General features: G+C 46.6%; 1 protein-coding gene across 5 annotated transcripts in view; it reads right to left on the minus strand.

Moving 5' to 3' along the window:
* Nucleotides 1-17,366, minus strand: part of LOC106744533 — a 26,175-nt gene continuing 8,809 nt past the window's right edge. For 2 of the 5 annotated variants that reach the window (XM_014619399.1, XM_014619394.1), the window contains 15 exons: nt 16,180-16,508; nt 15,373-15,550; nt 14,820-15,263; nt 13,826-14,132; nt 12,806-13,386; nt 12,460-12,586; nt 11,547-11,755; nt 10,714-11,118; nt 9,887-10,421; nt 8,659-8,874; nt 8,149-8,363; nt 7,267-7,503; nt 6,844-7,099; nt 3,678-3,946; nt 1-2,157 (listed from right to left, as the gene is read on the minus strand). In XM_014619399.1, coding sequence (XP_014474885.1) covers nt 1,639-2,157; nt 3,678-3,946; nt 6,844-7,099; nt 7,267-7,503; nt 8,149-8,363; nt 8,659-8,874; nt 9,887-10,421; nt 10,714-11,118; nt 11,547-11,755; nt 12,460-12,586; nt 12,806-13,386; nt 13,826-14,132; nt 14,820-15,263; nt 15,373-15,550; nt 16,180-16,508 — 4,827 coding nt within the window. In that variant the 3' untranslated portion in view covers nt 1-1,638. The remainder of the gene's footprint in view (nt 2,158-3,677; nt 3,947-6,843; nt 7,100-7,266; nt 7,504-8,148; nt 8,364-8,658; nt 8,875-9,886; nt 10,422-10,713; nt 11,119-11,546; nt 11,756-12,459; nt 12,587-12,805; nt 13,387-13,825; nt 14,133-14,819; nt 15,264-15,372; nt 15,551-16,179; nt 16,509-17,366) is intronic. The other 3 variants (XM_014619395.1, XM_014619398.1, XM_014619396.1) reach the window with 3 other exon arrangements.

Below are 17,366 nucleotides of genomic sequence, written 5' to 3' on the forward strand. Positions count from 1 at the left end.
AATTGTCAAGACGAGAGATCGTCATCATTTATTCGTGTGTATGCGCCACGGCTGGATATAGCTCTCTCTCTCTCTCTGTCGCGCGCGCGCGCTCGCTCGCTCTCGCTTCCACGAAGAAAAAAACAGTTAGAATTATCGATTAGAGATATGATCATTTGGTTGCTGGGTGACGGTTCTCCAAGGCACACCCATGTGTCGCGTCCACACTCCTACGGCGATATGATTATCCTTGCTAGGTTCTCGACCTCTGCGTACTTCTTTCCACATGACGAAAAGTCTGGCTTCGGCTTCTCTCCCTTTCTCTCTCTATTTTTGCTCGATGATCGCGTTGAACGGCAGACGATCGTCTGAAGCTTCTTTATTTCACGTTACAACGCGAGAGATCTCCTTCTCTCCTTCGCTCTTTTTCTCCCTCCCTCCCTCCCTATCTCCCTTCCTCTCTCTCTCTCTCTCTCTCAGGGCTTGATATAATTCACGAAGAAGGTTTTTATTCTAAGATCGAACGGAGCTCCGAATAACGCGAGATCCGAAGAGGACGAAGAGAAACTGGAAGAAACAGTCGCGGATTTACGCGATTTACGAGGTGCACACCGGCGTCCCGCGCGATCTCTGCTCGTCCGATCGCACACGCTCGAGGTATACCTCGCGGTCAGTGTCGGTGTGTTCCATCCCGACGTTGAAATACCTTGTCTCTGTGTCAGAGGGTTGCGTTGCGACGCAGCTCGGTGGGCCAAATACGCGGAGTACTTTTTCTCGCAGTATCTCTCTCACACTCTCTCTCTTTTTTCTTTGTTCAATGAATCAATGCTGCAGCGCTCGAGGATTCTACCGTCGCGGAGCAGAAGACGAAGTAGAAGTAGTAGAAGAAGAAGAAGAACGAGAAGAAGATTTCAAAAAAGGAGGATTAAGAAGAAGTTCGATGAATCTCTTACACATCGCTTGTTTTTTCTCGATCGGCCGTTCCCGATGACGACAGAATCGTCGGTATCGACTCGCAATATTCTTGGTATGGCCCCTCTCTCTCTCTCTCTCTCTCTTTGTCTCTCTCTATGTATCTATTTCTTTCTCTCTCGACCTCGAGCGGTTCCTACCAAATGCCTTTTTCTCATTCCTCGGTCGTGAGGCTCGTCCTTTTAACCTTCCAATTATTGTTCGTCCAGCAACAGTTTTCTTTTGCTATTCTTTTTATCTTTTTTCATTTTGCAGCAGCAGTAACGGTTACTATAGCGGCAGCAGCAACAGCAGCAGCAGCAGCGATGGCGGCGCACATTCGCCTCTCCGCCCTTCCGTGACACCCGACGAGATACGTACTGATTGATACAATCCGCCGCGTAAATCGTGTGTAACACTTCGTCGTAATACTGATTCACACGACTCGCGTGTGTACGTGTGTGTGTGTGTGTGTGTGTGTTATGTGTGTGTGTGTTGAGGCGCGATGGTGGCTCGCGCGACAATCGATCCGCGTTAAACATCCACGTGTACGCGGAGCGCGCAAAGGAAGAAACAGAAAGAACTACGTTGCCGACGACGCGTCACCGTCGACGTCGTCGTCCTCGTCATCATCATCGTCATCATCAGCATCATCATCATCACCATCGTCATGGTCGTCATCGTCGTCACGGGAGCAATCGCTCCTCCTCACTTGCCCAATCCAAACTTCATGAAGATCAGCTCCTTGCCCTTGGACAGTATGTCGCCGCCCGCGCTCGCGCCAGCCATCTCCGTGAACTTCTGCATGAGATTCGGCCCGGTGCTCTGTTGCTGCGGCTGTTGCTGCTGCTGCTGTTGACCTTGCGTCGGGTTAGGTGTCTTCGATTGCGCCGTAGGTATCACTGCCGGTATTCCCCTCATCGGCTTGCTGGCGCTCTGAGGACCACCGGGCGGACCCTGTTGGACCTGCTGCGAGAACGGCTGGCCCGGCTGCTGCTGTTGCGACTGCGGAAACTGCGGGCCCTGCACGGTGAATCCTATTTGCGGCTGGTAGCCCTGGCTCGACGGTTGCTGCTGATACGGCTGATTCGGCTGTTGCTGTTGCTGGTACGGCTGGCCCGGTTGCTGTTGGCCCTGATAGTCCTGCTGTTGCTGGAGGTGCGGACCCTGCATGCTCGGCATGTTACTACCAGCGAGCCGATTGACCACGCCGCCCCTCCCCTTCCCCTAGGAACAAAGAGACCGGGTGATTCGAACGGTTCTATCTCTCTCCTCCTGCGGACGAGCGAACTGTCTCGTTTCTCCCGCCGCCCAGCCGCTAGAAAATATGACTTTCGTCAATTCGTTAATACTATATCTGTCGATACCTAACTCTATCGCACTATTGTTCCTTCGCTAGTGTCATTTTCCGCAAGGGAGACGGCACTGTTCTATCGTTCTAGAAAAATTCTACGCCTCGCTACATGAATTGTCGGCAGTTCGAGAGAAGATGCGATGCTTCTCGTTTGTCCTTTTTCCTCTCTACTTCTATGTGGCGTCGAAAGTAATCGGCGAAGTAAAGAATGAGAGATGCGTGTCAGTAATCGAATAAACAAGCGAAGACGTAAAATTTCGTACGATTCGAAGAGAATAAAATAAGGATGGAGAGACGAAAGTTCGCAAGGATCTCTTTTGTGTCTCGTATATTCTCGAATCGTTATAACAGATCTTACGGAATATGTGTCGGTGTATAGAATAGATCGTATCGCCGAGGCACAAAGTACGTTTCTAATTGCGACGATTTTCTCGCAGTCAATATGGCGAGACGCCAAGTAAGACGATACTATGGCATGCTGTGATTTAAAGCGGTCACATGGCAGGTATGTATATGAATACACGTGGATGTGAAACGCACGTAGCTCATGTGCCACCTTCAGCACATGTATTTGGCAATAAAACGTAGCCCACGCTTGCAAAATATATATTACGAGAAGGTACATACAGCCATAACCAAAATGCAGAAATATCGAAACAAACGATCGTCGGGCGTTTGTAGTGGAAAAGAGACTTTACGAGATTCTTTACGAGACTGCTATCAGTTTTGAGAGAGAAATATTGAATATACTCAGAAGGTATCAAAATTACAAGTTCACTATCTTTCTTACTCTTAAACTGTATTTCGCACTCATGCAAGAGAATCGGAGATCATTCAATATTCGCAGCGAGAGTTACAATTGCGAGAGTACGAGTTACAATTACGAATTGGAGCTGACAGCAAAGCACAGAAAGCGACATATACGACACAAATACGCACAGAAATACGAGAGATCATGTATAATTTTCAAACAGACTTTTGCATTTTCGTGTAATTCAATTTTGATCGTCATCTATATCTTAGAATCGAAAGATGACGGTATGCGTGTCAATTGAAAGAATAAGAAACTCATCGTTAAACTCATATATCCTAAAAAACTAATAAAAGAAATATAAGGAGAAGTTACTAATTTTTAGTTTTTTTCTTTTTTTATTGAAGTTTCAAAAGAATTTAGCAGTAAAATGATATTTTCTCTAATTCCGTCGGAAGAAAATCGACAACTCTTGATCTCACACACGATCGACGACTCATCACAATCAGGGGACGATCGTCGATCCTGAAGAAGAACTTCAATATACTTGGACAAGCATGGAAGGTACGGGCGGAAGCTCGCTTTGGTAAGCACGAAAGAGACAAAGCGTACGAAGAAATTTCGGAAGAGGAGCGGGCTCACCTGTTGCTGAAGGTGGGGCGGTACGGGACCTTGCTGATGGGCACCCATGACACCGCCGCCGGGTGGCAAGTGACTGGGCCCATGCTGATTGGACGTGGTTACGGTCGTGTAGCTGTGGTGATTCGCTTGTTGGTACGCTAGATGCGGTGGATTGTTTTGTTGATGTTGTAGTTGTTGTTGGTTGTTCATTAGTGATGGTGGTGGTTGTTGTTGTAGTTGTCTAGAGTCTAAGTGACAGACAGGGACAGACACAGGCACAATGCAGGCATCTAGCAACAGAGAAGAGAACAGAATCGTGTTGTCATTCATGGCGCATTTATCTCTCATTATCTTTATCTTTTTTTCCTTTTTCTCTTCGCTCTTTCGAGTCGATCGAGCATGCCGAGTATACTTTCGAGATAGATATCTCAAAGAGGAGACGCGAAGGAGACTTTCCGGCGTAGAATATTGCCGGCGGATATCAGCCGTATCAAATCGCGCTGGATTTTGGAATTACTCGATGAGATCTAATAACGTCAGGCGAAATTCGTCCGGGACAAAAGCAACACCGTCGCTCGTTAGTTAATTAGGCACCTCTGGACGAAAGTTGCGAGCGTCGTCGATCTCTGTTCGATCAATGGTGAAGAAACGGAAATCATCGTGAATCAACATAATCGTAAATGGCCAGCATGACAACACGACACGAACGACAATCATGTGACACGACGACCATCGATCAGTTCAGGCACACAGAGACAGATCATGTTGGTATAAAGAAACTGTTATATCACAACAACATGATCGTGTGTATAGTCAGTCGACAAGTATATATATATATATATATATACACACACACACACACACACACACATACATACATACATATACATATATATATATATATATATACGTATATGTATATATAAACAGAGAAAATAGGACAGATACGTAGAATAATAGTAACAGAGGCAGAAAAGTGCCTGGAGAGAAAAAAATAAATATATATACGTGTGTGATATATATATATATATATATGTTAGATATACTTAATAGAGAAGACACTGAAAGCAGCTTAGTGTTTTATTGCATATAGATGTGTATATATATATATATATATAACATACATGTAATCCACATATCGTACATATATATATGTATATATATATACAATCTATATATCGTCGTGTGTATGACAGCACGTGTTTTCCTCAGAGACGTTCACCAATTGTCTTATATACATGTGACACACTTGGAGGGAAAATCTCTATCGTATGTATATCTGTAACGTGTATGTAATCGGCTATTTCGGATAGCCTGTTGCAAATGCCTGCAAAAGCGTGGCACATCTCGGACGTGTCGCCGGTAGAAGCGACGGGGAGGAGTCCGTCGTTCCGTAATACCGAGAAGCGACACTACTACGAGGGCCAGTACCTCATTCTCTGCGTGAGGCGCATGTGAGACGCGCGCGCGCGCGTCACTCTCGTAGGTGATTCGCACTCGATTCACCATCGTCTTGGAACAATGATACGCCGCATGCTCATTCGGCTCGAATAGCATCTCTCGATTGACTGATCTCGGGGCACGCCAGATTGCGCGACGCTAATCATCAAAGAGTGTGACCCTCTCTGCCTGCTCGTCTGGCACATCTGGTTTCGTGTCTTGTGTTGCTTGCCGTCCGCATTTCCGTTTACATCGACGCGACGTTGTTGCGTGCCAACGGCGACGCGTGTCAACGCGAGTGTCCCTCGAGTGTCTCGCGACAACACGGATGCACATTCGAACCAAACGCGACAGAGAACATCGACCGGGAAACGTCGCGTCGGTGTGAACGTCATCGTAAACAACAACCCCCCGAGCCAGCTCTTCCGTGAACGTCAAGCGTCGCTGTGCGGACTTCGCGAGGCAGCGAGTCGTACACGACGTGGTAATCTCTAGCTTAGATAGCAGAATATTAGCAGAATGGCTAACATAATTTTAAGACGATGTTTCATGCCCTCAATCTTGGTCTAAATTATAATGTTTTTCACTTTTTTCTTGTTATATAGCGGTTTGCTGCCAATCATAAACAGAATGGCTTTTTAGTTTAAAGGACTACACACCCCCCCAAAAATGATCAATATTTGTATTTTTCGGCTGATCATGTTATCGACCTTGTGAAGATGTACTTTTGAGGGGTGATTCTTAACACGTTGACTGCCGGGCCGAAAAAGTGCTACACACATTCAAGTAATATTTACTTGACACATTGGCTGCCGGTCACGTGGGGATGTGTTGATGGATAGTGCCCCGCAGAACGCGTGACTAGCTATCGATACATCACCCCGCACTGGCGCGGGATCGGCAGCGAAAGTGTTAAATATCTTCATTTACATGTTACATAAAGTTTATGACAAAAAGTTGATATGTAACGCTGTTATTATTGTTTGTTACTGCTTTGTCGTAGTCAATTTCTAAAATATCAATTTTTGATAAAGTTATTAACATTCGAAATCAAAGTTTCCCCTCTTTGCGTTTATAAGAAATAAACTATAATAGATATCAAAAAATTCTACAATAAAGACTAAATAATCTTACTAAGAATTTCTATGCAAAATTGTAATTAAATCGGTCTAACAGTTATCGAGACATTTTGAATGCTGATTAGTGATAACGAGCTTCACGGAAGCAGTAATAATAGCGTTACATATCAACATTTTGCAGTGGGTTTTATGTAATATATAAATAAAAAAGTATTGAAGAACCATCTCTCGAAAGAACGTCTACACAAAGTCAATAATGTTGTCACAAATTCAAACATTGGGTGTTTCTTCGAGACACAAGATAGTCATTGCGCATTACGTAAAGACAAAGACTTAAGACATAAAACATCGTGTTGGGCCGATAGATCGGCCATTTGTACCAAGGCCCTTACACTACGAGGAGACCAATGGCTTCTAGCGGTTTCTAACAATTTAGCAATTTTGCGCTTTACGCTTTTCCCTACGTCGCGGACGCTGATAGTTATCGCGTCGACGGAACCGACCGATTGGGCCCCGGTAATTGGGAACGTCGAACGTGTCGACGCACAGACAGTCGTACGCGACACGTCGTTGGTTCCCGAGCTGTCGTCGTCTTGGCCAGAGGAGCTATCCATGCTCTGATTACCGGCGACTGCAAGGAAGATATTCGATATACGACGGCTGTTTACCTTTTCCTCGTCGGTGACCAGCCGGGGGCGGTTCCCGCGGAGGCGGGGGTGGCCCTCTCGCGCCCGGTCCTTGACTCTGACCGGGTCTCCTGCTGCCCTGCGGCGCTTGGCCCTGATTTTGGCCCGGCGCTTCGGTGAGGAAGTTACTCGGTACCAAGCCCCGTACGCCGTTCAACTCGCCCATGTAGAAGCCGTCGTCGTCCATGTCACCGTAAACGTAGATCTCGTTTCCGGTTTGGAACGTTAACTCCACTTGCTGTAAAGTCGCGGGGATTAACGGTCGATGGTGATCGCACATGGCGAGCGATTAGTGACGGATAATTTGCGAATCTGCGTTTAAGGACGGCGGTTCGTACGGCTCTGAGCGACTCGCGTGACTCGAAATGACTTTCTAAATCGAGGCTATTACGATAAGAATCTTACAGCATCAACGTTGGGAGATAATTCATGAGGATCGTAATCGTAGAGAGCTATCATCTTCTTCACGGGCACGCTCGCGTAAATGTCGCCCCATCTGTCGCTTTGCGGCCCTCTCCTGCCGGGACCTTGACCCGGCTGATTCTGATCTTTAAGTTCCTCCACCATGTTGTAAGGAACGTATCCGCGTCTGCCGCGACACTCGCCCCAGTAGAAGCCATCAGCATCCTTTTCCCCGTACACCTGTGATAACAAAGTATCGTAAAGAGCGCAACGTTTACGCGACTTATACAAATATAGATCGCTGAATTTTAACTTTAGCATTTATCCAAGTTATTTATTTAAAATTTGATGAATTTAGTCGAATTGAAAATGATCAAGCAGTACGTTGAATTTTAACTTTGACAATTATCGACATTATTTATCCGAGGTTCCATGAATTTAGTCGAATTAAAATTATCATGCAGTACGTTGCAGTATGTTGAATTTTAACTTTCACAATTATCGGCATTATTTATCTGAGGTTCGATGAATTTAGTCGAACTAAAATTATCAAGCAATACATACATTGAATTTTAACTTTGACATTTATCGGAATTATCTATCTAAGATTTGATCAATTTAGTTGAATTAAAATTATCAAGCAGGTCAAGTTTTAACGTTAGCACATATCAAAGTTATTTACTTAAGATTTGATGAATTTAATTGAATTAAAATGATTAAACGATACTATGAATTTTAACTTGGATGCTTATTTAAGTTATTTATTTGAGGTTCATGAATTCAGTTTCGTTTATATAATTATAATTTAATTTAAGACCGATCAGAACGGTATCTTCAACATTTTGCAAGTATCAAAAGGGAACGATGTATGGGAATGGAACGAACCTTGATAGTGTCGCCTTCGGAAAACGGCAGTTCCTCTTCGCACGCGTCCGGATTTGGTGACATGGTCGTGGGATCGTAATCGAATAATGCCACGAACCACCGCTGCCTTTTGTTCATCTGTTGAGCTGCGCTCGACGGGTGACCCGCTCCACCTTGAGCCTGCGTCACCCGACCGCCGCGATAAACCCCGCCCGGTCCTCTTCCCCTCTGAGATCCTGAATAACATTGAAAACGACGTTAACGACACGCTTTCGTCAGTGTTGGCATAAGTAACACAGAAGAGAGACAGTTGAGTAGTTATCGACCATCCCAAAAACATAAACATACACGAAAAGAAGAGAGCGAAATAAATTCGGTGAACAAAAGGTTTTTCGTTAATAAAAATCATTCTGTTAAACAGCAACAAATGTCAGAGCGAGAAAACATGCGCTCCAATAGAGAGAGAGAGAGAGAGAGAGAAAGGATGTTCAGAGATAACCAAATGCATTGAGACAATGGCCGTGTATCTACCCGTTTGGTCATAATAAGGATCTTGAAGTCTACCGCTGGGTCCGCCCATGCTGGGAGACCTGTGCGTTCCGGGCGGGCCCTGTGGGTCCATTTGGGGGCCGTATCGGTGATGCGGCCCATGATGTTGCGGTGGCATGCCTCGCGCCCTTCGTGTGGGGTCGTCCTCTTCGCTGTAGTTCGCTTCGCTGGCGGAATCCTTCGTGATCTCCGGAATACCTGGAAAAGATTAACGATACCACAGTTAAGCGAAGTCGCTTAAGAAGCGCAGCCACGTGGGGGAATTCCCCAGTAAGCAGGGAACGTTAGATTGACATATTGAAATATCGATTTCACGTGTCTCGTGAACGTTTTCACTCGAATAAGAGGTAAATAGCTCCGAATAATTTTAAATCGTTAAAAAAACTGGCTTATAAGAGGCAAGAGAGCGTTAGAAATCGTGCGATAAAGAAAGCAGTCTTCAACTCCAATACATTAGTATAATTCCGAACGTGATGTAAACACGTTAATTTGTCGTCGTCGAGACGTTTCGATCCATTTTCCCGTTTTCATTTAACTCTACAGTGCACTCGCACGGACGACAGGTGTCATCTGTGCATGAGCTTAGCCAAGGGGATGCAGGGAAACGCTTGTCCCTCTCTCAAATTTTGGTAAAAAGAAACAAATTATGAAAATCATAAAAGAAATGTAATTGTTATATTACAATCTACAGCGACAAGTATATGTTCTGTAATTAAAAACGAATGACTAAGTATTAGCGATGCTTTATGAAAATTAATGTAATGAAAATTTCTCAATTTCACCACCGAATGTCAGAGTCCAATTTCTGCCGAACTCTTCAATCCTAATTTGGACAATTTTTACAATAAAATCAAACTGTGATACATCTTCTGGAGAGGTAAAAAATTAAAGAAGAGAAACTGAAAGTATCGGAGCTAACAGAGATGTTAAAAAAAGCTGAGGACTTTCTTCCTAGCTACGAAACGTACCCTGCATATTTCCTTGGCCGAGCACCATCGGTCTTTTAGTACATTGCAAAGGGCGAAAACCTGGTTACAGTCAACAATGTCCACAAATCGCCAATATTAACGCCTATTTCTTAGTATCAGGAGACGTTACACGTTATTGAATATTGTTGCAACAACGTTCTGCCGATGATTCTTCGCTCACTGGACGGAGTTCTTCACATAGCCAAGTTGCATGGCAGCGTCACTCCGCGCGACTCACTCACCCATCTGAGAGATGCTCTGTCCGGGGTAAATCTCCTTGTCGGAAAGGTTCTCGTCCGTCTCGATGATGACCTGACCGTGGGCGTCTACTCTGTTGCTCACGTGCCGTCGCATATGCGAAGAAGCGGGCGCGTTCGGGTACCGCTGACTGACGCCGCCCGCCATGCGATGGCGGTTGGGGTCGTCCTGCGGGCCGATGCCGGCGGGCTGCTGTTGTTGCCGTTGATCCATCATGTGCGGCGGCCCATGGGGCGGCATGTGAGCGGCGGTGCCACCGCGCAGCACGCTGCAGGGTATCGCCGTGGCGCAGCTGTCGCCGGACTGGCTCTCCCTGCTCTTAGTCCTGACGGTGATGTGCTTCGGATTCAGGCCCATTAGCTTGTGTATGTCGACTAACGCGTGGTCACCGGTAGGGCTGTCGACGTCGGTGACCTTCTTACCATCGGCGTACACCGCGTAACCGGTGACGGCCGAACCGTTTAGGGCAACAGGCTGCCAGGTCACTAGCAAAGTGCCGTCCTGCGGTCCAGCCTCCACCTGAAAACGGAACAGGACGTTCGTTAGTTCGGACTACCTGATCCCGGGCAGCTCAGCGATTTTATCCTTTTAGTACCAAAGTATAAACATAAAAAGTACTTGAAAGTAATATTGTTCTCTCTCTCTCTCTCTCTCTCTCTNTATATATATATATATATATATGGAGTTACTTTTCTTACGGTTTTTCTCTTTATTCGCATTTTTAGCTGTTTAGAGGGTGGTGTGCGTGGGGCAAGTGACACAGACGGTACTGAAAGGATCTCGATGCAAGGTGCAACGTAACGTTAGTAACCTGGATATCGACCGGAGGATCCGGTAGTCCCTTGGGCAACGTTTTAAAGTGGACGTGGCAGGCCAGATTGTTCGCCGCCTGGGCGTTTTGGTCCTCGAAGTGCGTCGCCCTCAGGTTCTTCGCCTTGACGGTCACCCTGTATATCGTTGACGGGGCTAAGCCGGTGATGGTATGTCTGTAGACGCCCGGCTTCACGGTCCTCACTTCCACGTTGTTCACGCACACCACGTGCTGATGGTTGCTGTTGCTGGGCAGCCAGGATATCACGGCGCTGGTCGCGGTCACGTTCGATGCTTTGACAGCTGTCGGGCCGAGCGCGATGTCCTTACCGATCACCATCGTACAAGCGGCGTCGCGAGACGTCCTCCTCGAGTGCGTAACCGAACGCACGCTTATCCTGTGCGGCTGCATCAATGAAAGAACAAGCGTTTTCTCAATAGAGGCCAAGTAGGATCGACATGTCGAATTTTTAGTCGTGAAAAACTGAGACGATAAGAGTCAACGTGGAAAAATAATTAGATCACTTATTTCATGACAATATCAAGTAGTGTGCATTTGTTTCAATATTTCAGTATTTAATGATGCAACGATATATATTTATAGTAATATATTTGTATCGAGTATATTATTAATGAATAAAAACATTGATGCATAGAATCAGCTTTAAACTCGACGTAGGTAGGAGCTTCAAAAGGTTAAACTGGAATGCCCGGAGTCGGTGATCGATAATCTCGAATTGATTTGAATTCGAAAATTTATCGGCCCGGCGCTCACGCTAAGGATACATCGCGTAAATTCTGCTGGGTTTGAAAGAATGAGCCTGTTATACGAACCCGAGTGGAATCGACTCCCTCCACGAGCGCTCTGGTCCTCTCGGTGGCCTTCACCGTGACCTTCAGCACGCCGTCCACGTAGACGTGATAGGACTCGAGCTGGTGCGGGTTCTCGGGCGCGGTCCATCCGATCAGCACGCTCTTGTTGAGTTGCCGCTCGAGCGTGAGGTGCTGCGGCGCCGGAACTAGGTCCGAAAACAGGTAGACTTCTTCAGGAGGAAAAGACAAAGACAAAGCCTAGCTGTAGCTAAGGATCTCTCACTATCTATCTGACTAAGCCAGCCTAAGTCCAGCCAACACACTTAACACAAGTGCAAGAGTCAGTTCTCTGTCCCCGTTCACTTCGTGAACTACTCACTTGGAGAACCGGTTCAGGATTCGGGCATTAACGTGGACTCTTTTTTTTTCGCAGCGCAACGCATGCACGCACTTTTCCCCGCGATTACCAACGTCAATGAGCGACCACGAACCGAGGGTGGGCGGGATGCGCACATCGATGCTGATTCCGGTGTTGCCCTCTCTTATGGGGGGGGGGGGGAAGGGGGGGGGCAACACACAGTACACNCACAGTACACCGCGTACGCACATCGCACAAGCGGCATCGACAAGTTTGTAAAAGCAAGTCCCTCTCTTTCCGCAACACACAAAGGCGAAGGTACGGAACTTCTGCATAATTGGAATAGTTTCCACGAGTGCGCCGCGTGTTACTTCGCTAAGAATAGAGGCCCGATCGCCCTAGCCTCTCTTCTAAGAATCGATCCAAGTACCAAGTACATCTAGACGTATACTGGATTGCGTGGGGAAACTTGTGACAACCATCTCGTCTAATTGAGCTCGTCCATAGGGGCGTCATGCGTCATGCGTCAGAGGTCTTGCAAAGCTCCACGACTACGAGTCGTAAAAGCGTACCAACCTGGCGGCTCTTGTTCGTCCTCCTCCGCGATATTGTCGAGTTCCGCATATGCGGACAGTTCCGCCTGACGATTCCGATTACCTTCCTCCAACGCGGCCAGCTCTAAATCAATATCCTGCAGATAGCACTAAAATAGATCAAATTGGGGATTATTATCTTCCGGTTGCGGCGCGCTCGATACAACAACTGTACGATAATATCGGCCCCTTATCGGCTACACGTCGTCGTACACGGCGACCACCTAATCGTGAAAATCAATGCGGCGAGAGTATACACGTGAGAGAACACATGCGAATATATACGCAAGTGTATACGGTATCTCGGTTAAGTGCCACGTGGTGCTCACTTGAGGGATATTCGTCGAAGCGGAATCGTCCACGTCTCTGAGGCTGAGGACGGCTTGATGAAAGTCCAGCAGATCGTCACCGACCAGCTTCTGTACGAAGTTAGCCGGCACCAGACCGCGTCTACCGTCGAGCGTCTCCGCGTCCAGGAGACCGTCGTCGTCGGGCTGGCCCCAGACCAGAAGGTAATCGCCGCCTTGGACCGGCAGTTCCGCTTCCGGATTCGCATTCGGTGAATGATGGCACGGTTCATAGCTGAAGCGAGCTATGTAAACGTAACATCTGCCCTTGCCCGGCACGTCCAGCATGTCCACTTGACCCTCAGGTACTATGTTGTCGTTGGGCAGTCGGTCCACGGGGTTCGTCAGTATACTCGTGGGGATCTTCGGCATTTGCCTAGGACCCAGGAAGTGGTGACCCGTCGCGGTGCTGGGCGCAGTCGGCGAGCTGGCGCGCAAGCTCTGCTGGATCTGGTGAATGATCGCTTGCTGCTGTAGCTGATTAGCCTGCGACTGGGCGGAGAGTTGCTGCATCGCTTGCAGAGGATCGCCTATTGCTTGTAACAAGCCTCCCGAAGTAGTACCTGCGCGAAGAGCGACGAGTAAGTTACTATTAGAATACTCGACTGTTCATCGTGAAGATACACGGAAACAAAAGAATCTTGCTGTTGCAGCGTATTCGTTGCAACAGCAAATTATTCTTCTCCATGTATCGTCGCGCTATTTAACCCGATAAAACACAATCTGATGCAAGACTCGACGTTGCTATAAATTGAAGAGTCCCTCGCAATCCTGACGCATTTTACACCCAATGTATTTTGCAAAGCAAAGAAAATCAAATTCAAATATTTAAAGAAAATGGAATGTTCTTATGATGAAAAATGTTGTAATTAATATTATAATTAAATTCTTCTCGTAAGAAAATTAGAAAAGGAAGTCTTGAAAAGGTGGGGAGAAAGTTGAAAAGATAAATCGTACCACCGTCACTTCGAACTTTTTGATTTCACCGAGAGCGATACCGACCTGAGCTTACGCCCGACGTCCCGAAAGCGTTGGTCCCGACGGTAGAGTAAGTCGATCCGCTCGTGGCGAAGGTGCTTTGACCGCTGGAGAAAGGAAGAACAGACTGGGGCACGCTCGTGAGGCCCCCGAGGGTGGAATGATAAGACGTGGTGGAGTACAGCGGCAGCGAGGACAGCGTGGTTTGCGTGATGTTCGTCTGCGGCACGGTGTAATTGTGATGCGGCAATTGGGTGTTGAAGCTGGTCGCCCCCGTGCTGTAAGTCCCGTTCGGATGCGACGCCATGGATAAACTCGGATATGTCGTTGCCTGCGCATCGAAAATCGATACGAGATACGAAAATTGTCGTGGCCAGCGTTAACCTTTCAACTACACAGTAACCTTTCAACTACACGGTAAAACATATTGAAAAGTAATACAAATAATGTCATTAACACGTTAATCGACACTGAAGTATATGTTATTTCAACACTTATAATGTGTTATTTTGACACTTACACATGTCGAATGTCGACACAAAATATTGAGATAACATAAGCGCAATATGCTAAATTAACACACTGTTAAAAATTGATCACAAACATTTTAACAAGGACCGACTCTTACACAAGTACAAAGTGTTTTTTACTGTGTACTATTCGAACAAATCGATTTTAGATAGATATTTCACCAATCGACCGCATCGAATCGGAAGCGACGCGTGTTTCGTGCTGCATCCGCATTAGGAATACGCTCGGTAGCTTTCGCTGCTCGCGAAGGAAATAATTGCAATCGAAAGAAGTAATCGATAACAACGACTACATTTACACGGCAACGTTAATCCGGTTTAGAAACAACCGTATAATTAATCACCTCTCGCATTCGATCGGTGTATTCTCGATAGATCTAAAAATACATTCCAATTAAATGCAAAGGCTCTACCAACTACGGTTGTCGTTAAACCGGATTAACGTTGTCCGTGTAATAGGACTCGATGACGAGTCATCAATTGCTCACCTGTTGACTGCCGTTCAATTGATAATTCTGGGCGGTCTGGGCAGGCTGTGTGTAGTGGGGTAACACGCTCTGGCTGGCTGATGTCAGGTACGTAGTGGAGGCCGGATGCTGCTGCTGCTGCGGCTGCTTCTGTTGCTGCTGCAGCGGCTGCTGATACGTTTGCGTATGCGGATAACTCTCCTGGTACTGATTGCTTGTGAAGTGAGTGTGCGTTTGTTGCTGCTTCTGCTGAGACGGTAGGGTGTTCTGGGAGAGGGAACTCGACAGCTCGTGCTGCGACTGCTGATACTGCTGGATCTTCTGTTGGAAAGCGGGTTGGGACTGGCTGCTGGAGAGTGACGGCGCCGGCGGTATCGGTTCGCTGTAGTGATATGGCGGCCCGTTCGGCGTCAGCGGAGGGCAACCGGGCATCATCGGCGTCAACGGCATCGGCGAGCCTGCGTACTGTTTTCGAACGGGTTCCCATTAGCGAAGCAAATCTCACAAGCTATCCTCGTTTGGTCTCTGTCTGTCCCGAGACGGAACGGGAATGAATTAGACACGGCTTACGTACGTGGCCCATCTGGCTAGGCATTCCGAGATTAAGGGCATGCGGATGAGGTGGATGTTGATGTTGGCCGAGATTGGGAAGATTCTCCGAGCTGGACCGAAGGATACCTTGCGTGGCCGAGGGTTGCTGCGTGGTTATCGCGCTCCGTGTGTGGTCCAGTTCGTGTAACATTCTACCGGAACTGTATTTATTTTAATTAAACAGTATCTCACCGGCGCGTTTTATGGTTCTTAGTGCGACTCGAGTAACATTAGGACGCCCTAAGACGTCGACGATAAAAAATGTCTTTTATACAATAAGTCATCTTTGAGACGTACTTTATACAACATATGTGTTGTTTGGGTATCATCAAACGCGAACGTACACACAGGAAGAATATTATAGCTTTTCTCACATAAATTCGTCCCAATTTTATCATGTTCTTTGGTAATATAAAAATAGACCGTCAGTAGAGTTGATTTTGTTAAGGAACACAGTAAATTAGCCATAGTTGGCCGTAATTGGCCATACAACTAATAGAAAATAAAAACTGTTTTCTTTATTAATTTTAGGCGTCTATAACGCTTGAATATTTTAGTTTTATGTAGATTTCAGTTAGCAGATTTCAGTTCCTAAAATACAAATAACTCACCCCAAAGGATAATAAATTAACACAGAATGTCGACATGTTCCTCGGTCGCAAGATCTTACGGTATAATTTCTGTTGTAAAATTCTCTCCGTGCGTAATAGGACTGTCGCAAAGACTCGATGAGGCCCGATTTGTTTTTCTTTTCCGAGGAAAATTGCGTTTCAACGATAAGTTTGCGTACCTATTGTCCTGCTCGATCTTGGCGATGATCCGATCGATCTCGGTGCCGGCCGGCGGCCAAGTGGCCGTCGGCACGCTCGTGGACGTGACGTGCCCCGCGACCGGTCCTCTGCTGCGCGCACGTCTCAGACTGGTCAACTCCAACGACAGTTCCTCGTGCTTCACCATCTGCAGCTCCGTCTTCTTCTCGAGCTCCCGGATCTTCGACTGCAACGCTTCGACCGATTCCGGACCCTGATAGCGTCCTGCTATCTTCTCCCGCAGCTGGTTCTGTGCTTCCGCGTGCTGCCTCTCCAGATCCGCACGCCGGGCTTCCGTCTCCCGCATTTGCTGGACGAATCGAGTCGACAATTATTAGCAAACCCTTCGAATCCGCCGGCATTCGCGAGTGAAAGAGACACACATGACCGACGCGACGTCCGAGTCGAAATTTTGGCCCTGTGTTAAATTTTTAATTTTATAACATAGTAGAAGCTAAGATAGTAAAATAGGTTCGATAATTATATGATATAACCTCGATTTTGACCCTGATGATGTCTTAAATTTCCGTTTTCGCTGTTTTAGCGTGAAAATAGGTTGTTGAAAGTGGCATTAAAGTTCGATCTGTAGAATTAGAAAAGAGAAGTTAAAGAGTGTCGATATCGTCAAAGTAGGTTTTTATTAATCTATAGGCCGTCTAAGGTAGACGCAAAGTATCCTTAAGAGCGTTAGAATAGCATCAAAATATCGACTCGGGGTGATAACGTGTAGTTACGCAGACGAGAACGTTGTCTGTTAATATTGTCAATAAATGGTTATTTTGCAGAATCTCGATTCGGGGTAAGTAGCGTCAATTTTACACGGCAAGTTGACACATGTCGTTCACATGCGCGATGCTGCGGATTTATAACCGGTAGCGGAACAATCTCGTATTTATTATCGAACGCGAACGAAGACGGCGGATAAAATAAAAAAATAAAGAAGAAGGAGAGGAGACATATGAGTGAAGATGCGCTTCGATTCGATTTTTGCGGTCACGAATCTCCATACTTAATAACCTGGAGCGACGTTCTAGTTGGGTATGTGATTCGCGACAGGAATGTCACGTTTGTAATGAAAAGGGAGGCTTTTGTACCACCGTTGCCTGAAGCGGCGCAACCGAACTTCCGCTCAGCGCGTAATCCAGCAGGGAATCTCTCGTGAATATGA

The sequence above is a fragment of the Dinoponera quadriceps genome, unplaced genomic scaffold, assembly GCF_001313825.1.
Source record: "Dinoponera quadriceps isolate SergipeBrazil2010 unplaced genomic scaffold, ASM131382v1 scaffold1421, whole genome shotgun sequence".
Taxonomy (NCBI): Eukaryota; Metazoa; Arthropoda; class Insecta; order Hymenoptera; family Formicidae; genus Dinoponera; species Dinoponera quadriceps.